Source organism: Lepidochelys kempii, chromosome 6 (assembly GCF_965140265.1).
Source record: "Lepidochelys kempii isolate rLepKem1 chromosome 6, rLepKem1.hap2, whole genome shotgun sequence".
Lineage (NCBI taxonomy): Eukaryota > Metazoa > Chordata > Testudines > Cheloniidae > Lepidochelys > Lepidochelys kempii.
This window is the reverse complement of record NC_133261.1, coordinates 4,421,388-4,443,234: the sequence shown is the minus strand read 5'-3', so window position 1 is coordinate 4,443,234 and position 21,847 is coordinate 4,421,388. Positions and strand designations below refer to the sequence as shown.

At 52.2% G+C, this 21,847-nt stretch overlaps 2 protein-coding genes across 12 annotated transcripts in view; one reads left to right on the top strand and one right to left on the bottom strand.

The window, feature by feature from the left end:
• The window catches only part of LOC140912346 (NACHT, LRR and PYD domains-containing protein 1b allele 2-like), a 110,299-nt gene that overhangs the window by 46,325 nt on the left and 42,127 nt on the right, over positions 1-21,847 (bottom strand). The window contains exon 14 of one of the 11 annotated variants that reach the window (XM_073346589.1): positions 19,088-19,157. The exons of the other annotated variants lie outside the window; for them this stretch is intronic. The gene's annotated coding sequence lies outside the window, so the exon portion shown is untranslated. Of the gene's footprint in view, positions 1-19,087; positions 19,158-21,847 lie in introns of those variants that run through there. 11 annotated transcript variants of the gene reach the window in all.
• LOC140912670 (uncharacterized) lies at positions 2,277-19,866 on the top strand. The gene is made up of 16 exons (XM_073347474.1): positions 2,277-2,547; positions 6,668-6,832; positions 7,554-7,616; positions 8,181-8,393; positions 10,487-10,669; positions 13,036-13,107; positions 13,371-13,433; positions 13,953-14,003; positions 14,492-14,574; positions 14,923-14,987; positions 15,575-15,798; positions 16,284-16,543; positions 17,042-17,167; positions 17,524-17,665; positions 18,173-18,214; positions 19,235-19,866. The coding sequence occupies exons 1-16, from the start codon at positions 2,277-2,279 to the stop codon at positions 19,489-19,491; spliced, it is 2,280 nt and encodes a 759-aa protein (XP_073203575.1). The 3' UTR covers positions 19,492-19,866.

The window sequence follows — 21,847 nt, the reverse complement described above, 5'->3', positions numbered from 1 at the left end:
CCCAAGCTGCCCAAGGTTCATGCCTGTGTCTCTCGCACTCTGCAGAGAGCCAGTCTCTGCTCACTGCATCGCTCTTCATAAGTCTCCAGTGCCTCGTAAAGTCCCCCTGCCAGCTCCCTCCCATCTGATGGCCCTGAGCACTTCCCCAGCAGTCTCCAAGCCACAGTCCACCCTGTAGTGGTTGATCAGCTCGGCGGTGACCTCTGCAGGCTTCGCTCTCCCCAGCCGGCACCAGGGGATGGGGTTGTAGCCCCCTTTCTGCCCCATGTCAGCCAGCTTGACCTTGAACCTCCAAAGCTCATCCTCCCCCAGCTCATTCAAGGTGCAGAGCAGGTGGCCCCTAGCTCTGGAGGTGGCTGATCGTTGCTCCCGGCGCTGCTCCTCATAAGCATCCAGCAACGCAGCCAATTCCTCAGCCAGATCTCCCCGGTTCACAGCTCTCAGCCCCTCCACAGTCACCTCCAGCTCGACATCCACCATCAGCCATAGAGAGGGGTGGAAGGGCTTTGCTCCCCTCAGCAGCCCCGAGCCCTCCAGCCCCCTCTTCAGCCAGACCTGACTGATCTTGGCCCTTAACTCCTTCAGGGCTCCCAGCAGGTGCTGCCTGCCTGTCTTCTCCATTGGATCTGGGACAGCAGAGAGACAAGAGCAGGAAGCTGAGTCACTGGTGCTCAGAAAGCAAGGGGAGGAGCTACAAGGCCAAACCCCCTCAACATGGTCCCTTAGCCCCGCCCTCTCTTGAAGAAAAAATAAAGTTGCTCTCATCTGTCAGTGGTGGCTTCCTGCCCTCCAAGCGGCACAGGGATGAGTCCCTGGGGCTGTTGTATTTATTCGTGAATGGGCAACGTGTACCAAATTCGCGGCCGTGAAAAACGCATCGTGGACCGTGAAATCTGGTCTCGCCACGAAAACTGGTCTCGTGTCTACTTTTACCCTCTACCATATCCAGCTTTCACAGGGGAGACCAGCATTTTCAAACGGGGGGGGGTCACGACGCAATAAAGGGTCGCGGGAGGGGGGGTCACAAGGTTATTGCAGGGCAGTTGCAGTGTTGCCGTCTTTACTTCTGCGCTGCCTTCAGAGCTGGGCGGCCGGAGAGCGGCGACGGCTGGCGGGGCGCCCGGCTCCGAAGGCAGCAGCGCAGACGGAAGGGGGGCAAGACCAGACCGTGCCACGCTCACCTCGCCGCGGCTGCTGGCCGCGGTGCTGCCTTCGGAGCCGGGATCCCGGCCGGCAGCCGCCGCCGTCCCGCCGCCCAGCTCTGAAGGCAGCGCCGCCGCCAGCAGCCGCGCAGAAGTAAGGGTGGCGATACCATGACCCCCATTACAATAACCTTGCAACCCCCCCACCCCCCGACCACAACCTCCTCTTGGGTCAGGACCCCTGCAATTACAACACCGAGAAACCTCAGATTTAAAGAGCTGAAATAATGAATTTTACTATTTTTAAAATCCTATGAGTGTGAAACTGACCAAAATGGACCGGGAATTTGGTAGGGCCCTAATGATGTGAAATTGTCAGTGAAGACCGCAGGAGTTCGTTCCCTGCGCACTCGGGCTGTAGGGCAGGGAGGGGGAGAGGGGAGGTGCTAGCAATTCGTTCCAGGGGCAGTGAGTTCCACAGTCTGGGGCCTGAGAAGGCCCCTCCCCGGGCACAGACGATCTTCACCCTTGCAGTAGCTAAATCCAAGGATGGTGGAAATCCCAGAACTGGGGGTCATCTTGGTATCCCAGAACCAGCCCACTTAGCACCTGGGAATTTCCAGATGCCTCAGTTTCCCCATCTGTACACTGGAGACGATAATCCTTTGTCTATTGCTGTCCAGGGTAAGAATTTGTCCTTCTTCTGTAACTGTGCAGCCTCCAATGTAAATCTGGAGTGACCCCACTGATGTCAATGGAGTCACAGCAGGATTCGGAGCTTATTGAACCCGGCGTAACTGAATCCTGTCCGAAATCTGCTTTCCCTTTAGGCTCGGTTCCTCGTGCTGGTTCAAGCTGCTATCGCCGCTGGCAGGCAGCGTGGGCAAGGGAGAGCCCTAATTTCTGGACAGACCACATCAGGCGTGCGCACAGGGGGCTGCGGCCTCCCTCCCCGGCTGGCGGGAGCGGAGCGGAGCCGCCAGGCTGCGCTGTGGGGAAGCAGAGAGCGGAACAGGCCGGAGGAGGGAGGCGTGTGGCAACGGGGTTGGTTAAGGTGGAGCAATCACTTCCAGCCCTGCCTGATGCAGCTTCCTGATTCTTTCTCTGCTCGGGTCCGCTGCCCTCCGAGGGAGCATGGAGGGGACGGGGAGACAGCACCTGCTGCAGACCCTGGCAGGGCTGGGGAAGGACGAGCTCCGGAGATGGAAAGAGAAGCTGAGCAAAGTACCACTGAAGGAGGGATACCAGCGCATCCCCCAGGCCCTCCTGGAGGGAGCCGATCCGGGGGCCCTGGCCGAGCTGCTGATCAGCTACTATGGGGAGGAGTATGGGCTGCAGCTGGCTTTGCTTGCCCAGACTTTATGCAGTGCAGAACAAGCTGCAATGGAAGTCTCAAGGGCAGCTGGTGAGTTACCAGGCAGGAGGAGACCGGGCCCAGTGGATCCCCCAGTGCCTCTTGCGTCTTCCCCCAGCTATCCGCGCTAGCGACTGGGAACAGAGTCACGGGACAATCCCATCCCTGATCCAGTCCCCGCTCCCTGCCCGGCCTTCCCATTGCATCACCCCAAACTGGCACATCCTGCTGCCCAACTACCGTGCCCCGCCCTCCCCAATCCACTGTCCCAAGGATAGCTGGCAGCAGAGGCTAGGGCTGCCCCTGGAAATGAACCGCTGTCCCCAACAACCTTGTCTCTGTCCCATCCCCCATGCCATTGTCCTGGACCACGCCCCTCTCTGCCCCATACCTCCCATCACCACAGAGAATCACAGAAGTTTCAGGGTGGAAGGGACTATGAGAGGTCATCATGTCCAGCTCCCTGCACCGAGGTGGGACCAAGTAAACCTGGACCATCCCTGACAGGTGTTTGTCCAACCTGTTCTTAAAACCCTTCAGTGATGGGGACTCCACAACCCCCCTTGGAAGCCTGGTCCAAAGCTTAGCTACCTTGAGAGTTAGACAGATTTTCCTAATATCTAACCTACATCTCACTGGCAGCAGATTAAGCCAGTTACTTCTTGTCCTGCCTTTGGTGGACATGGAGAACCATTGATCCCTGTCCTCTTTATAAAAGCCCTGAACATCTTTTGAAGACTGTAATCTGGTCCCCCCCTCTGCCTTCTTTTCTCAAGACTAAACATGCCTGGTTTTCTAAACTTTCTTTGTAGGTCAAGTTTCCTAAACCTTTGATCATTTTTGTTGCTCTCTCATGCACTCTCTCCAAATTATCTTAATCTTTCCTAAAGTATGGCATCCAGAATTGAACACAGTGCTCCAGCTGAGACCCCATCAGGGCTGAGTAGAGCAGGACAATTATCTTCCATGTTTTATATACAACACTCCAGTTAATACACCCCAGAATATTCGCCTTTTTCACAGCTGCATCACAGTGTTGACTCATATTCAATTTGTGACCCACTATAACTTGCCCGATCCTTTTCAGCAGTACGACACCTCAGCCAGTTATTCCCCATTTTGAAGTTGTGCATTTGGCTTTTCCCTCCAAAGTGTACTTCTTTGCACTTGTCTTCATTGAGTTTCATCTTATTGCTTTCAGACCAATTTGTCAAGACCCTTCTTAATTCTAATCCTGTGCTCCAAAGTGCTTGCAACCCCTCACAGCTTGAGGTCATCTGCAAATTTTATAAGCATCTCCCCACTCCATCATCCAAGTCATTAATGAAAATTGTGAACAGGACCCAGGACAGACCCCAGCAGGACCCCGCTAGATACATTCTCCCAGTTTGACAGTGAACCACTCATAGCTACTCTTTGAGTACGGGCTTTCAACCAGTTGTGCATTCACTTTATATTTGTTTCCTCTAGCCCTAGTTCGTTTATGAGGATGTCATGTGGACCTTATCAAAGGATGTACTAAAAACAAGATATATCATGGCTGCCTGTTTCCCCCACAGCCATTAGGCCAGTAATATTGTCAAAGAAGGAAGTTTGGCTGGTTTGGCATGATTTGTTTTTGAAAAATCCCTGCTGGCTAGTCCTTATAACCCTGTTGTCCTCCAGGGCTTATAAACCAACTGTTTAATCATTTGTTCCCGTCTCTTTCTAGGTAGCAGAGTTCTATAATTTCCCAGGTCCCCTTTGCTCCTCTTTTTAAAGGCAGGTATTACGTTTGGCCTTTTTCGGTCCTCTGGAACCTTACCTGTCATCTGCGTATCTCAAAGATAATTGCTGATGGTCCCAAGATTGCTTCAGCTGGTTCCTTAAGCACCCTAGGATGAATTTCATCAGGCCTTGCTGACTTGAAAACCTCTAACTTATCTAGCTATTCTTTAAGTGCTTCCTTCCCTATTTGGGCTTGTGGTCATTTCCCCTTGCTGTTAATATTAATTGCGTTAAGTATCTGGTCACCATTAACCTCTTTTAGTGAAAACTGAAGCAAAAGAGACATTAAACATCTCACTCTTTTTTATGCCATCCATTATTAGCTCTCCTTCCCCACTGATGGGAGGACCTACACTTTCCTTCGTCTTTCTTAAGAACCTCTTCTTTCTGCCTTTTATGTCCCTTGCCAGGTGTGACTTATTTTGTGCCTTAGCCTTTCTGATTGTTTCCCTGCATGCTTGTGCTCCTCTGTAGCAATTCGTCCACATGTCTCCTTTCTGTGGGATTCCTTTTTGATTTTCAGGTCATTCAAGTCCTCCTGCTGAAGCCATAATGGTCTGTTATTATTCTTCATCTCTCTTCTTTTCATTGTGATAGTTGTACCTTTAATACGTTCTCCTTGGGAAGCTGCCAGCTCTTCTGAACTCCTTTTTCTCTTAGATTCTCTTCCCAGGGGACCTCAACTACCAGTTCTCTGAGTTTGTTGGTCAGCTTTTTTGAAGTCCATTGCCCTCATTCTGCTGCTCTCGCTCCTTCCTTTCCTTAGGATCGTGACATCTATCCTTTCACGACTGCTTTTACCCAAATTGCCTTCCACCTTCAGATTCGCAACCAATTCCTCCTGGTTGGACAGAATCAAGTCTCAAACGGTTGTCCCCTTGGTTTCTTCCTCTACTTTCTGAATCAGAAAGTTTCCCCAATACATGCCAAGAATTTATTGGACAGCTTGTGTTTTGCCGCATTACTTTTCCAACAGCTGGCCGGGGAGTTCAAAGTCTCCCATTACTACCAGGTCCTGTATTTTGGGTATTTCTGTTATTTGTTCTGGAAATGCCTCATCCGCAAATTTGGGGGTCTATAGAAGACCCCCTACATCACCCCTACTCTATACCCCTTTTATCTTGACCAGAGACTTTCAGCTGCTCTGCCTCTCATTTCCTTCGGGACTTCAGAACAAGTGTATACACTCTTGATATACAATGGAACCCTGTCTTCCTGTTTTCTCTGCCTGGCCTTCCTGAACAAGCTAGACCCCACTATTACAGTATTCCAGTCATGACACGTATCCCACCAGAGCTGTGTAATGCCGTACAATGTCCACTCTGCCCCGCACCACCCATCACCCCATGTGACCTGCACTCTGCCCACCACAACCCACCCCATGTGACCTGCACTCTGCCCACCACAACCCACCCACCTGCCCAATGCAACCTCGTCCCTATCCCCACCATCACCCCCTGCAACCTCCACTCGGCACATTTACACAGTGGTGACTGAGATCAGAATCCAGGCCAGTCTTGTCTCCATTGGCATCAGGAGGCTCACTCCAGATTCACACCGGGGGTCACTGAGATCAGAAGTTGGCTCACATTTTTCAGAATGTCAGTCCCATTTTGTTTTTCTTTCCAGGATTAACCAGTGGAGAAGCTGAATCCACCCCTAGTTCTGCTGCACACACAGCGGCCGCAGGGGAGTGCTGCTTCTCTCTGTCTAACATACGCACTGGCCCACTGCAGCAAAAATGTGTCCCCCTTCCCAGTGCTATTCCTGGCCACCACAATCTGTACAAGTAACTAGGCCTGTGTACAGCCTGAAATCTACTTGATTGAAGATTCTCACTCACATCCTCTCCCAAACTCCAATCTGTGCATTGTCACCGTGCGGCTGTTAGCCAGCTGTTGTGCCCCACCCCAGAGGTGGCTGCATTTCAACAGCAGACGAGTGATTCATGTGCACCGTCGCTGTGTGGCTGTTAACCAGCAGCCTCGCCTCAGCGATAGCTAATTTCTAATGCTGTTTAGCATCACTGTGTGTCTTCTAAGCAGCTGTCATATCCCACCAAAGCAAGACAGCAGGAAGTATGTGGGGGAGGGAGGGACGGGGTTGGATACTACACTAGATGGGCCTGTAGCTCTGACCTGGAGCAGCAGGGAGGGAGCAGAAACCCAGGCTAGATGGGCCCATTAGTTAAGGGGCCAGTAAGGCCTCAGGGTGCATAGGGGGACAAGTACTGGGCCTAGGGTGACCAGACAGCAAGTGTGAAAAATCAGGACGGGGGCGGGGGGTAATAGGAGCCTATATAAGGAAAAGACCCAAAAACCGGGACTGTCCCGATAAAAGCGGGACATCTGGTCACCCGAACTGGGCCCTGTGTATGACACGCATCCTCTTGGACTCTTTGTAGGCTCTGTGTCACACCTCTCCGAGGTCACGGATGAGCAGCTGGGGAGCAGTCTTTCAGTGCTTCAGAGGAAAAAACAAAAATCCTTGCCCAGCCGGCCTCTGCCTCGGGAGTGGCTCAGCAAGCTGACGGGCAAGAAGGGGAAGCAGCATCAAGCCTCCCCAGGCGGTGAGTGCAGCTGGCCAGTGCACGGTTTTCCCACCCCGTGGAAATTTTCAAGCCTTCAAGTAAGCTTTCCCATCCCTGATCGGGATGAGACAGCAAAATCTCAAATATTTCGGCAAAGTGAAAAACTAAACACTTTTCAGTTCAGGTCCCTCAGGACATTTCAGGTTGGTTTCGACTTCTCTTGCTGTTCGGGTGGGTGGTTCCCACCTCCTTTTTTCGAAAGTCTAATTAGCTAAGATTTGGAAATGGAACAATGGTTTGAACCGGAAAACCTGGCAGTTCTCATAACAAACAAGGCTTTATTGTCACTGGGAAAAAAGGGTCTCATGGAAAAATTCCTGACCAGCTGTAAAGTGATGTCTGTAGGCAACCGCATCAGCGCCTAGACGACCGAGCCGATGGTGCCAATCAGTTAGCTGCGGGGAACCAGGTGGAGGCGCTGGTGGGGGGGCGGGTGCGCCCCCATGGGCCAGGGAGAGAGACACAGACTGCCCTGCAGTAGCGACTGGGAAAGGGGGTGAGGACCCGGCAATGCCCACCTAGCCCTGCCTGCTTGGGACCAGATCCTTCCAGAGTTACCCGAGGCCATCAAGATCAGAATCTAACCCTGACTCAATTGCTGAAAGTGGAGTCACTCCAGATTCACATCAGGGTCACTGCTATCACAATTTGGCTCACATTTTTCAGTAGATGTTCAGTTACGTTTGGTTTTTCTTCTCAGGATCCTTTAGTGAAGAGACTCAATCCACCTCTGGGTCTAGTACAGGGACAGAGGCGGCAGGAGGTGGGTAGCACTGACAACAGCTCAGCTTCTGTCTGCCTAACATACACACTGACCCAAAAAGTGTGTTTGCCTTCAGGTACTATTGGGGCCACCTTACTCCTGGCAACCACAACTCTATACAAGTAACCAGGCCTATGTATGGCCTGAAATCTCCTTGATGCAGGATTCTCGTTCACATCCTGTCCCAAACTCCAAGCTGTGCCCTGTCACTGTGCAGCAGTTTGCCAGCTGCTGCGCCCCACCCCAGAGGTGGCTGCATTTCAGCAGCAGGTGAGCGATCCCTGCGCACCATGGCTGTGCGGCTGTTAACCAGCTGCCCCACCTTGGAGGCAGCTGCTTTTCAATGCTGGGTGGCTTTGCTGCGTGTCTTCTCAACAGCCATCACACCCCGCCGAATCGAGACAGCGGGGGGGGGGGAGGAGATATGAGGCTAGATGGGCCAAGGGGTCTGATCCGGGGCAGCAGGGAGGGGGTGGGAACCCAGGCTAGGTGGGCCATTAGTCAGGGGTGGGGGGCAGGTATTGGGCTGTGTGTGTGACGCGCTCCCTCTATGTCTCCCTCCAGGCCCCATGAGGGAACAGGGCCCTGTCTCACAGCCCTCTGAGGACGTCAACGTGCTGCGGGATATGGGGTTGATGCCGCCTGAGGGGAGCAGGTTTTCAGGGAGAACAGTGATGATGAAGGTCGTCTTCCCTGGCCTGAGTTTACCTAAACCTTCGCGGTGGATAAGGAAGTTGCAGGGCAAGAAGGCGAAGCCGCATCAGGCCTTCACAGGCAGTGAGTGCAGCTGGCCAGGACACTGTTTTCCTGGCTCAGGATTCTCATTCACTTCCTGTCCCAAACTCCTATCGGTGCCCTGTCACTGGGCGGCTGTTAGCCAGCTGCTGTGCCGCACCCCAGAGAAGGCCGCTTTTCAGTACTGTGTGGCATCGCTGTGTGCCTTCTCAGCAGCCGTCATGCGCCCGCCCCCCCCCCCAAGCCAGGACAGCAGGAAGTTTGCGGGGGCAGGAGATGGCATACTGAGCTAGATGGGCCCGCTGGTCTAATCCAGGAGGGCAGGGGGAGGGATAGCAGTCTAGAAGGGGTTATTTGCTTGAGGCTCTCATTCTCTCTCAGCCCAGCTACAGACCTGGACCCCTTGTACAACCAGAGAGGTGGGTCCAGTCCCCAGGCGGAGGAGAATGGGGAGCTGGGGGAGGAGACTGAGAGGGAGAATGAGGGGGAGGAGGGAATGACCCATTATAAAAGCTCATGGGGATGTCCCCGCCGGCTGCGGCTGGTGGCCTGGAAATCGACACGCAGGGCTGGACATCGTGGAAAGAGCTCTAGGGCTGGTTGGAGGCTGTGCTGGAAAAGCAGCATCTGGGCAGCGAGCATCCCAGGGTGGGACTCGCTGGATCTTGGCAGGGGCAACCAGGAGACATGGGCCCATTGCTCTGATGCAGAGGGCTGGATGGGCCCATGGGTCTGACCCAGGGCAGCAGGGAGGAGTCGGGATGCTGGGCTAGATGGGCCCATTCTTTGATGCTTTTCTAACTCTGAGAGGAAAGTGATCAGGAACAGTCAGCATGGATTCACCAAGGGAAGGTCATGCCTGACTAATCTAATCGCCTTCTATGATGAGATTACTGGTTCTGTGGATGAAGGGAAAGCAGTGGATGTATTGTATCTTGACTTTAGCAAAGTTTTTGACACGGTCTCCCACAGTATTCTTGTCAGCAAGTTAAAGAAGTATGGGCTGGATGAATGCACTATAAGGTGGGTAGAAAGTTGGCTAGATTGTCGGGCTCAACGGGTAGTGATCAATGGCTCCATGTCTAGTTGGCAGCCGGTGTCAGGTGGAGTGCCCCAGGGGTTGGTCCTGGGGCCGGTTTTGTTCAATATCTTCATAAATGATCTGGAGGATGGTGTGGATTGCACTCTCAGCAAATTTGCGGATGATACTAAACTGGGAGGAGTGGTAGACATGCTGGAGGGCACGGATAGAATACAGAGGGACCTAGACAAATTGGAGGATTGGGCCAAAAGAAATCTGATGAGGTTCAATAAGGATAAGTGCAGGGTCCTGCACTTAGGACAGAAGAACCCAATGCACAGCTACAGACTAGGGACCGAATGGCTAGGCAGCAGTTCTGCGGAAAAGGACCTAGGGGTGACAGTGGACGAGAAGCTGGATATGAGTCAGCAGTGTGCCCTTGTTGCCAAGAAGGCCAATGGCATTTTGGGATGTATAAGTAGGGGCATAGCGAGCAGATCGAGGGACATGATCGTCCCCCTCTATTCGACACTGGTGAGGCCTCATCTGGAGTACTGGGTCCAGTTTTGGGCCCCACACTACAAGAAGGATGTGGATAAATTGGAAAGAGTCCAGCGAAGGGCAACAAAAATGATTAGGGGTCTGGAACACATGATTTATGAGGAGAGGCTGAGGGAACTGGGATTGTTTAGTCTGCAGAAGAGAAGAATGAGGGGGGATTTGATAGCTGCTTTCAAGTACCTGAAAGGGGGTTCCAAAGAGGATGGATCTAGACTGTTCTCAGTGGTAGCTGATGACAGAACAAGGAGTAATGGTCTCAAGTTGCAGTGGGGGAGGGTTAGGTTGGTTATTAGGAAAAACTTTTTCACTAGGAGGGTGGTGAAACACTGGAATGCGTTACCTAGGGAGGTGGTGGAATCTCCTTCCTTAGAAGTTTTTAAGGTCAGGCTTGACAAAGCCCTGGCTGGGATGATTTAATTGGGGATGGGTCCTGCTTTTGAGCAGCGGGTTGGACTAGATGACCTCCTGAGGTCCCTTCCAACTCTGTTATTCTATGATTCTATGATTCTATGATTCTCTCTCTTTCTCTGCCTGGACCCTGCTATGGAAGCAGCCTTCCCACAACGCTCCCAGAGCACTGTGCATCATCCCCAGGAGGAGTCTGTTTATGGCAGTGTCCCTCAGGAACCTCCTGCCCTGCCGGCTGGGGCCATGGGAGAAGTCACACTGATGTCGGGGAAGAAAAAGACCGGGGGTCCCGTTCCCCCTGTGCTGGAGGCACTCGGTGGGGGGCCAGGTGTGTTGGGAAAGAAGTTACTGGGAGGGAGCTCCCCGGGGTGGGATACCAGACTAGCTGGGCCCCTGGGTCTGCTCCATTCTAGTCCCAGCTCCCTAGGGGCATGCGCTGGGTGTCTTGTGACTGCATCTGCAGGTGAAGCGGTGACAAAGGGGGTGGGATCCCCGAGGGCTGGACACCACCTCACAGACAGCTAAGCCAACTCCTCTTCTCCCTCTGCCTCCAGAGTGACCCAGCTGGGCACAGGGCCTCCAGATCAGTGAACTCCCCATCTCTCCAGCCACCACCCCATGACAAGCAGCGGGGATTTCCTCTGGTCCAGCTGATCAGCAGCGGACAGGAGGCGCTGGGAGGGAGAGGAAGAGCTGATTGGTGGGATAGTGGGCGCATTTTTTTCCATGGGGGCGCCAACCCCGGAGCACCCACGGAGTCAGCGCGTATGTCTGGGGCACAAGGTCCCTCCAGCCAAATGGGCTTTGGAGGGCTCCCCTTTAAAGGCATAGATTCCCCCTCCCATCCTGGGAGCAGATGAAGGGGCCGGGCTCAGCTCTGAAGACAGAAATGGCCCCCGGTAAACAGATGTGCTCTAGTGGGACATTACTGAGAGTATCCAATTCAGGACGAACTGCCAAGAAACAGGGCAGTCACAGCCCAAGCCTGGTGGTCCTCCACTTATAAGATACACCAGACCAGCCCACAAAAAGAACTTCTGTCTCACCACACTGGCTATCAAGAAGTTAGAGGAGCAATTCCCTCAGATACTCCAGTTCCCTGCGTCACCACCAGCCGCACTCCTTATAGGGATAAGTGTTCTTAAAACCAGTGTCCCCAGTTCGTACTTCAATCAGATAACATCATATCCCCTCACATGTAGCCACCGTTACTCCCAAGCCTGGTCACCACCAGTCCTGTTGTCAGTGGAATCTGACTGATACATGTTCGACCCTGGCTGGATTCCCCCAATTGATGTATTTTATAATCATATCGTAAAAATGAGAAAGTCCGTAATTTTTCAGTAACAGTGGCTGACACCTTTGTATTGTTATGTCTGATTTTGTAAGGAAGTCGTTTTTAAGTGAGGTGAGACTTGGGGGTACCCAAGACAAATCAGACGCCTGAAAGGGGTACCGTCGTCTGGAAACGTTGAGAGCCACTGCTTTAATCACCCAGCTAAAGCTTGATCGGAATTTTTCAGATTTCAGATTTAAAAATTGAGTTGGCATTTTGGCCAGAAAAATTTTTTTTAAGCCATCATGAGAACCGGCTGAAAATTTGGAATTTCCATTTTGTGAACTTCTGCATGAGGCTGACCCTTGACTTTCGTTCCAAATTGAAACCAAATCCAAAATCTTGTGCCAAACCTCCCTTGATGGAAATTTTGCTTGAAACTCAGACCTCAGCCTCTTCCTCTTCCTCCACGTCCTCCTTCTAAAAAGATGCCAAAATCTGCACAATTTCAGTTCCAATGAAAGGGCATCGCTCGACAGAAAAACGTTGCATCAGAAAAGCTCTTCTCATTATAGCTTTTTTCTGGTTTTCAACCAAACTGGGGTCAGGATCATCGTGAGTGCTAGAAGCCCTGCTGGATAAAACGTGTCAAAGTTCATAAGATGAACATAAGAACGGCCAGACTGGGTCAGACCAAAGGTCCATTTAGCCCAGTATCCTGTCTGCCGACATTGGCCAATGCCAGGTGCCCCAGAGGGAATGAACAGAACAGGGAATCATCAAGTGATCCATGCCGTCACCCATTCCCGGCCTCTGGCTAACAGGCTAGGGCCACGCTCCCTGCCCAATAGCCATTGATGGAGCTATTCTCCATGAACTTATCTAGTTCTTTTTTGAACCCTGTTATGGTCTTTAGAGTAACAGCCGTGTTAGTCTGTATTCGCAAAAAGAAAAGGAGGACTTGTGGCACCTTAGAGACTAACCAATTTATTAGAGCATAAGCTTTCGTGAGCTACAGCTCACTTCTTCAGATGCAGCATCTTCAGATGCAAGATGATGGTCTTGGCCTTCACACCATCCTCTGGCAAGGAGTTCCACAGGTTGACTGTGCACTGTGTGAAAAAATACTTCCCTTTCTTTGTTTTAAACCTGCTGCCTATTAATTTCATGAAGAAAAGTGTGTGGGGCGGGGAATTGATCTATTTCTGTCATTCCCCCTCCCGAGCTCTACCGATGTTGTTTGTTATTGGTATTATCGTGGCTCCTTGGAGCCGTACTCCTGGCTCAGGATCCCATTGTGTATGGACACAGAACAAAAAGACAAGTCCCACACCCAGAGTGCTGGCAATCTAAGCAGTGAAATCATTGAGCTCTGCTGATGAACAGCTGGTACTAATCCTGGTCTCTCTCACCCATAGGACGTGCAAGTCACACGCCAGCTCTTCATGATTTAATTTCCTTTGGTGAAAACCCAGCAGTGGCATCAGCAGGTGAGCCCGGAATTGCCCAGAGGGATGGAATGGGCCCGATGGGAACTCGCTGCAGGGTGGACAGTGACAGCGCCGGGGCTGTGTCTCACTGCAGTCCTGCTGGATTTTTCCCTAAGGGAAGCTGGGGTCAGCGAGATCAGAATCTGGCCCAGACTCCATTGACACCAGTGGGGTCACTCCAGATTTACACCACGGTCACTGAGGTCAGAATGTGGCTTAATTTTTTCAGCGTTTTGGCCCTTTCCCTCTGTTTTGCCCTGCAGGATCTTTGGATAGCGAGACTGAGCCCAGCCCTAGTTCGGAGGCAGGGACAGCTGAGGTTGAAGGTGGGTGGCACCGATCACAGCTCTGCTCCTCCGCTTCTACCATACACACTGGCCCATCACTTCCAGAGGTTCTTCGGCCCTCCCAGTGCCAATGGGGCCACCTTATTCCTGGCAACCATAATTCTGTACAAGCAAGTAGGCCCTGTGCACAGCCTCCGAGTCCAGTAGGTTCAGGATTCTCCTTCACCACCTGTCCCTAACTCCCAGTGTCACTGTGTGGCTGCTAGCAAGCTGTTGCGCCCCACCCCAGAAGCAGCTGCATTTCACTGCTCAGTGAACGATCCCTGTGTGACGATGCTGTGCATCTCTCACCCAGCTGTCCCACCCCAGAGGTGGCTGTGTTTCAGCATTGGATATGCTATCGCTGTGCAGTGTTGCTGTGAGGCAGTTACACAGCTGCTGTGTCCCACCCCAGAGGTGGCTGCACTTGTATCCTGGAAAGCAGTTTGGGATGGAAGAGGCCTGGGAAATAGATGCTAATGACGTTATTGACATTATTAACAATTCATCCCTCCCCAGAGATCATCTGCCAACAGACTCTGCTTCTCTCCGCTGGGGCTGGGGCTGCCGGTGAGTGAGGTTGAAATGGACCCAGTGGCGGGTGGTCTGATGGGCCTCGCTCATGACTGAGCAGAGAGAAACCAAATGTCCACTTTTGGCTCTGACCGTCCCCTGATCAGACCTTGTCTCTGCCCCCAGCACCTGCATCAGGTTTAATCTCCACTGTCTGCAGGATCCCTCTGGGGTCTCCTCTCCCTCCATTCCACCCGCTCCACATCCTTCCCGGTCCTCTCCCCTTTACACCCTGATCCCCCTCCCTGACCCCGCCTTTCCCACCCCACCCTCTGACCCAGCATAGAGCCCTTCCCACAGGCCTTGCCAGCCCAGCACACTACACAGCGGCAGCGGCAGGGCTGGGCAGACACAAAGAACAGACCCATCTGCAGGGAAGTTTGCTGATGGAAATGCCCAGGTCCCATTGCTCTGCACAGGGGAAGGGGGCTCCTTATTCAACGTTGTGAGAATGTGAGATGTGAAAGGGTCTTTCCCCCTCGCAGCCACAGGAGAGACCAGCCTGAGTGAGGATCCCAGCAGGGACCCCTGGGGACAGGACAAATGTGACTTGTGTCCCAGAGAGGAGGTAAAGAATTGTGGGATCACTCGGATCCTTTTCTGTCTGTCCATCTATCACCACTTCCCTTCTCTCTTTCTCTCCCTCGCCTCAGCCATACCTCTGAGAATTTCACCAATGCTCAGGGCTGGGGCATTTTGGGCACTTGGGAAACACCCCTGGGGAATGACTGACTGTGGGGCTGGAATCCAGCTGATCACAGAGTCCCCCCCTGCCAGCCACTTTGCCAGGGTCCCAGGCCACAGAAACAGCCCCCAGCTGACCACTTGGCCACAGCTGTCCAGGTTCCCTCTGCAAAGAGCTCTGCAGTGGGAAATCCCAAATGGGGCTGAGTTAACGCCTGTTCCTGTGTTCTAGGATCCTCCAGAAGAAATACACCCTGAGACTGTTCGGGGCCCAGATAGGAAGCAGGAGACGTACAGGTGAGAGCTGGTCCTGGGAGTTCGGTGTCTGGGAGCGCAGGCCAGCTCCTATCACACTGAGTGTGCAGCATCCCATGGGGTGGGCTCCATGTAAAGAGACGCTTGCGTGGGTGGGTAGAGCAGAGCAGGGGGTGAATGAACCAGGAGTCTTGAGAGCTCTAGGAAGGGAGTGGGGTTTAGTGGGTCAGAGCAGCGGAGCTGGGACTGAGGACATCTGGGTTCTACTCTCAACTTTGCCACTTCCTCACTGAGTGACCTAGGACGAGTTATTTCTCCTCCCATGGCTCAGTTTCTCCAAATGGGGAGACAGTGTTCCCATATGTGATGCGGAGGAACATAATGAATCCACTCATTTAGCCTGACTCTCCTTTGCTCCTCGGAGGAGGACAGGTCTGAGAAGGGCCAACTGTTCTCATTGTCACCCAACTTCAGTTGTTGGTTACAGAGTAACCCTGATAGCGAAGCACAGGGCTGAGCTGAAGGCAGAGTTAAGGGGATAAATGTGAGGGCACCCGGGGTCAGTTGGAAAAGGACGTGAGATGGTTCCAGCCAGTGCTGTTTAACCCTTTTCTCCCCATGCTGTGCAGGGTTCACATCCCAGAGGCAGGCTCCTTCCGTTGCTCTGAAACCGAACTGGGGTTCGAGGTAAGAGCAGCCGTGACCATCCAGTACGGATACGACTCCTGGAATCAGCATCTGAGTGCATCTGAGAAGCAGCAATGGATGGTGTCCGGCCCTTTGTTCAACATCCAGGTGGAACCAGCTAGGGCCGTGGCAGCCGTTCACCTCCCGCACTTCCTGTGCCTTGCGGGTACGGCCGGAAATAATCAAAGTAGCAATAACTGTACATGGTAATGCCAAGCCCAGTCGCCAGTGTGCTTGCAATCACCATGGGAATGGTCACTCTAGAAACCCAGCCATGAGACCCAGACTCATATTGAGCCATAACCACCATCTCCTGAGTCAGACCCACGGTGACACTGTGAGTTGTAATCCTTAGACCAATCAGGGTTTTAGCTACATCACAGCCTGAAACAGAGCCCTAATCATAGAGCTTCTCCTCATCTTCATAATCCTGGCCTCCAGCCCCTGCTCTCACCCACCAGCCTGTGCTCCTCTCCCAGGGACAGAACCCAGGAGTCCTGGCTCCTAGCCCTCCCTTCTCTAACCCATCAGAGACCCCACTCCCCTCCCCTCCCCAGAGCCAGGGTAGAAACCAGGAGTCCTGGCTCCCACCTGGCCACTCTACTCACCTACCCACGCTTCCCCTTTGTTTGCTTTATAATCCACCCCCAGGGGGAGAGGTCGATGCCTCCCGGATGCGAATTGCCCATTTCGTTGACGGGCGGATGACCCTGGAAGAGCCAACAGGGGTGAGGCCGTTCCATGCCGTGCTGGAGAACCCCAGTTTCTCCCCTCTGGGCGTGCTCTGGAGGAAGATACAGTCTAAATGCCAGGCAAAAGTCCACACCCTGGCACTGCTCTACCGGGCACTCAGGTCTGCGAACACAACCCTGCACCTCTACCTGATCCCCAATGACCACTCCCTGAGACAGGTAACCGGGAACCGACCGCACACACCGGGGCCACCAGTCAGCCTAGAGTGTGGGATAGCAGATAGCAGGGCATGCGGGCACTGCCCACCGAGCGGCAGAGGAGATCCATTGTGCTGGACGCTGCCCAGAGCCCGGCTGAGATCGGGGCCTCCCTCGGGCCGGGCACTGCCCTGACACATCAAGTGAGACAGTTGCTGCCCCAAGCAGTTAAGAATCTAAATAGACCAATGGAGGATTATTCTTCCCATTTCACAGATGGGAAACTAAGGCCCAGGGAGATTCAGTGGCTAGCCCAAGGCCATACAGGGAGTCTGTGGAAGAGCCAAGGGCTGAACCTGGCTCCCCTGGGTCCCAGCCCAGGGCCTTAACACAAGCCAACCTTTCCCTCTCGTTGTGGGTGGCTGTGCGGGAAGGCCAGGGGGAAGCAGGACCCTGACAGCAGGAACCTGGGCATGGGGCTCTGTATTCCCCAGCCATGGCTCTGCTTGTGCCCTACAGGCTGTTAATGACCATGAGTCCAAATGCCCCTCGGTGCGTGTGCACAAGCCTTCCAGGACCAAGCCCTTGAAATTTGGCTCCTGTTGTGTGGTATCCAGCTCATCCCAGCTTGAGGTGATACCAGAGGTGAGTGACAGGCTTAAAATCACCAGCCCCTCAAGTCCTTACTCTGTTCTGTCCCAATGTGGCATTAGGGGGCGCTGTGCTGCAGGGAGCGGGGCAGGGACTCAGTAGGGGGCACTGTCCCCTCACAGCCATTTTTGACCCCAGTGCCTCGCAGTGGCACTAGGGGGCGCTGTGCTGCAGGGAGCAGGGCAGGGGATCAGTAGGAGGCGCTCTCCCCTCACAGCCAATGCTGACCCGGTGCCCCAGCATGGCGTGCCCCCGCTGCGCCGCAGGAAATGAAGTGGAGGGGGGAGCTCAGGAGGGTCTGCTGGCTCAGGCAGGGTCATTCCTAATGGACTGTCTTCCCTTCCCATCAGGAGCTGGAGTTCTGTTATCTGGACCCCAAGATGGAGCAGGCGTACCTGGAGATCTACATCCGGGACATGCAGGAGGGGCTGCAGCTCAGCCTGTTGGAAAAGATAGAAGGGGAACCGATCTGGAAGGCTTTGGTGAGACCAGGTAGGCTCAGCCCAGCCGAAGGCGGGGACAGAAGTGTGTGCATGGCGATGGGTGGAGAGATGGAATGGTGCATATATAGATGGAGGGATGAATGGGCGTGTCTGGGGATGGATGGGTAAGTGTATGTGGGTGGATGGATGGATGGGTGCATGCATGGAATGGTGTATATAGACATGGAGGGATGGAAAGTTGTGGATGGAGGGTATATGGGGATGGATAGACAGATGAATAGATAGACCAGCAGTCAATGAAATAGGATTAGCTAGATTAGCCAGATCAGCGTTTGAGGATCCAGGGATGTAGCTAGCTAAATAAACCAGCACTTTAGGGTCTAGTGATGGATGGATGTTTCTCTGCAACCTGGTGGCAATAAATACATAAATTACAATGTGACTAATTTAGCCAATCAGATTGAACAGTCCCCGCTAGGACATGACCAAAAGCAGCCACATTAATCAAAACCCTTTGGATCCAACCTCCTGACTCTCCTTCCCTTCTCTCTTCCAGAAGACGTGATGGTCTGTGTTTCATCTGCCCAAATGCAGACAGGTTAGTAGGGATTCACTGAGCCGCAAAACCTGTTCTCTGATCCCAGCACTTCTGGACACAAAATGTTTGTGAAAGCCCCTGCGATCCTTTGTGATCATTTGGTGTCCAGCATTGTTTATCCTCCCAGAGTGTCGACTCTTCTTGAAATCTCTGGAGCCTGGGGACTCTCCACATTGGAAAGTTGAAAGATTGTTTTGGATCATGAATAGAGCAGGGCAAATAATGGATTTGCTTGTTTGCTTTGGCAGCTCCAAAAACCTGGGCGGGTGGGGGTGGAATTCATATCGGGTCAAATTAAATGTTTCATTTGACCTGAAATTGAAATGGTTTGATTTCAGCTCTTTTTAATAAAAGCAAAGGAAATGCAGGGCTAGATTCAAAAACTAGGGGTGGGGGTGCTCCTCTTATACCTAGTGGTTAGAGCACTCACCTGGGAGGGGGAGACCTTGGTTCAAATCCATACTCTGGAGGAAGAATTTGAACCTGGATCTCCAACATCCCAGCAGAGTACCCTAACCACCAAGCTCTAGTCTATTTTGAGGAAGCCCTTAGTCTCTCCTGTTGGAGCTGTACCACTGGGTATAATTGAATAGTCATTGAGCCAAAGAGAGATCATGAGAAAAACTGTTTGGGGCACTTATCTGCGAGATCGATTCTAGTCCCTGTTCTCTGTCCTTCCCCGCTCCAGAGGCAGCTGCAATTCAGCATTTCACGAGTGATCCCTGTGCCCTACTGTTACTAAACAGCTGCCATGTCCTACCCCAGAGGCAGGTGCATTTCACAGCTCAGTGAGCAATCCCTTCGGAGCACTGCTGTTTTGCTCCACCCCAGAGGTGGCTGCATTTCAGTGCTGGGGGAGCAATCCGTGGCAATGAGTAATGTGATGCTTGCAGCGGATGCTTGTAAATCTTGTACAAACTTCGAATCCATTAGGAGCAAGGCCCTAGAGAAACAGAAGGTCTGACTGTTCCATGGCATGATGAGAAACAGCAATTCTCTTCTCTTTGTCTCTCCCCTCAGAAGAACATTTCATCGACCAGCACCGAGAACAGCTGATCCAACGGGTGCGCCAGGTGGACGGCGTGCTGGATAAACTGTACAACACCGTGCTGGACAATGAGCAGTACCAGAGCATCCGAGCCGAGAGAACGGACCCGGAGAAAATGAGGAAGCTCTTCGACCTGCTCCCGAGTTGGAACCAGGACTGCAAGGACCAGCTCTACCAGGTGCTGGAGGCCAAGCAGAAATTCCTCATCCGAGAGCTTAAGGGGACATAAGACTGGCTGCCCTGGATCAGACCAGGGGCCCATCTAGCTCAGTATCCTGTTTGTGACAGGGGCCAGTACCAGCTTCTTAAGGGGAAGGTGCAAGACCCTCCTCCTTGACAAATCTGGACTAATCTGCCCATGTTGGGTTAAACCCAGTGTCCCCAACTGGGTAATCCATTCTGCTTCCTTAAAATCTTTCCTGGCTGCAACACTCTGTACCTCAAAGCAGCACCCTGGAACCCCTGTATTCACCACGGTCATGTAATTATTATAAGTTTTGTACAAAGGATGTCTTTGTGAGGGATCATTTTAAAAGTCTTGATCTGTTGAACATTAACAGCCTGTTGGACTGTGTGTGCTAACACTGTGTGTGAAGTTATGAAGCGCTGTTGTATGTGTTAGTGTAATATGTGGTGAGGTTGGGCACACCCACAACCAGCCTTTCACTGAAAACAAAGGAGCAGCCATCCATAGCCAGAGGGACGATTATGGCTCGTCAACATCCAACCCACTATCCCACAGACTTCTCTGAGAAGGCAGGTACGGAATGGAAACTGCTTGACCCATGGGGACTGCCTGACCCCCACGTCACAGCACAGATCTTTCCATCAAGCTGGAAGAAAGTCTAAAAGTGGAGAAGTGACACCATCACTGGGACTCTCCCCACTCCCCATCTCAACACCTGGAAGCACATCTGGAAGACAATGACTTTGAACTGAGGGAAGTTTGGTCCCAGGGTGGAAGGTGTTAGAGGGCTTTCCCTCAACACTCCCACTCCACTGGTTCTTGTCACGCAGACAGCAAGCAGCAAACGATCAGAAGTCTGAGGTGTAGACAACGCGATGTTTAGTGGGGTTAGTTCCCAACAAGCATATCCAGAGCTCTACACACCAGCAAAATCTGCATCTGTTTCCTAGTGTTCAGTTCCCAGCTCTGATACCACGGAGCATTTACCCCGTGTCCCCCTTCCCAGCTCAAAACATAGAGAATCCCTCTAGGCAAAACCTTAAGTTACAAAAAAGACACACAGACAGGAATAGTCATTCTATTCAGCACAGCTATTTTCTCAGCCCTTTAAAGAAATCATAATCTAACACATACCTAGCTAGATTACTTACTAAATTCTAAGACTCCATTCCTGTTCTGTCCCCAGCAAAAGCAGCATACAGACAGACCCAGACCCTTTGTTTTTCTCCCTCCTCCCAGCTTTTGAAAGTATCTTGTCTCCTCATTGGTCATTTTTGTCAGGTGCCAGTGAGGTTACCTTTAGCTTCGTAACCCTTTACAGGTGAGAGGATTTTTCCTCTGGCCAGGAGGGATTTTAAAGGTGATTACCCTTCCCTTTATATTTATGACACACCCCCTTTGTACCCCATGGGAGAGGTAAGGTGGGAGGTTGTGTTGCGGTCAGGGCTGGGCATTTTTTGGTCTTTTAGTGTTTTATACCTCTCCACCCTCAAGCTCCTTTGCCCCTCCCAACTGGTTGCTTGAATTTGCCTTGAGATTGGGGTTGAGGCAGTCTTCCAGTGTGCTCTCAACTCTTTAACTGCTCTTATCTGTTCCCATTGTACTAACAAATCCAGCTGACTCAGTAGAATCAACATCACAAAGTCTTTGTCCCTTGTTTACACATTTTAGTATGTGAATATCAAAAAGTCAAACCCAAATTCTATCCCAGGCTAACAAACAGACCGATAAACTAACCCTCCGCCCCTTTGTTTTATTTTCTTCTGGGACCCTCCTGCTCAGGTACCCTGGGAAAAGCATAGGACATATGGTGGCACATTTCCCGATAGGGCCAGGTATCAAGATGGAATGTGCCGGTGCTCCATTTGCCCCACTGCTCCCTATGCAGTATGTTGCCCTGCACTTCCCTCGTACAGACATACTGCACGTATATTCCAATGAGTGTGTCAGACTCCCCATAGTAATGGGCTCGAGAAGGTTGGGTCCAGGTTATCTGTTACACTTTGGTGGAGGGCAATTTACATTACTTATATGTGACAATTAGTGGCTGTATCTTGTGAGTCTGTGCCCCCCTTAACCATGGCACTATACATTGCAAAATTAGCATACTTAACAATAGGCCAATAGCCACAATAATCCACAGTAATATTGTCAGCCCTGACCATCGTGACATAGGCAGAGTCTGAATGAGCTCTCCCCTGACATCTAGTGGTGAGCTGTGGAAAAAGACTTCAGAAGCTGATCTCATTTGCATGGACATGCCCACCCTGCATAGGTGCTCCGCATGATGGGATTGCTTGCCCAAATGAACACTTGTAGCTGGTGTTGGATCCCCAGTCTCCTTGTTATTGGGGCAGGAGTAATAAAGAGTTGTTATCCTTGTTGTGTGAACTGAGGG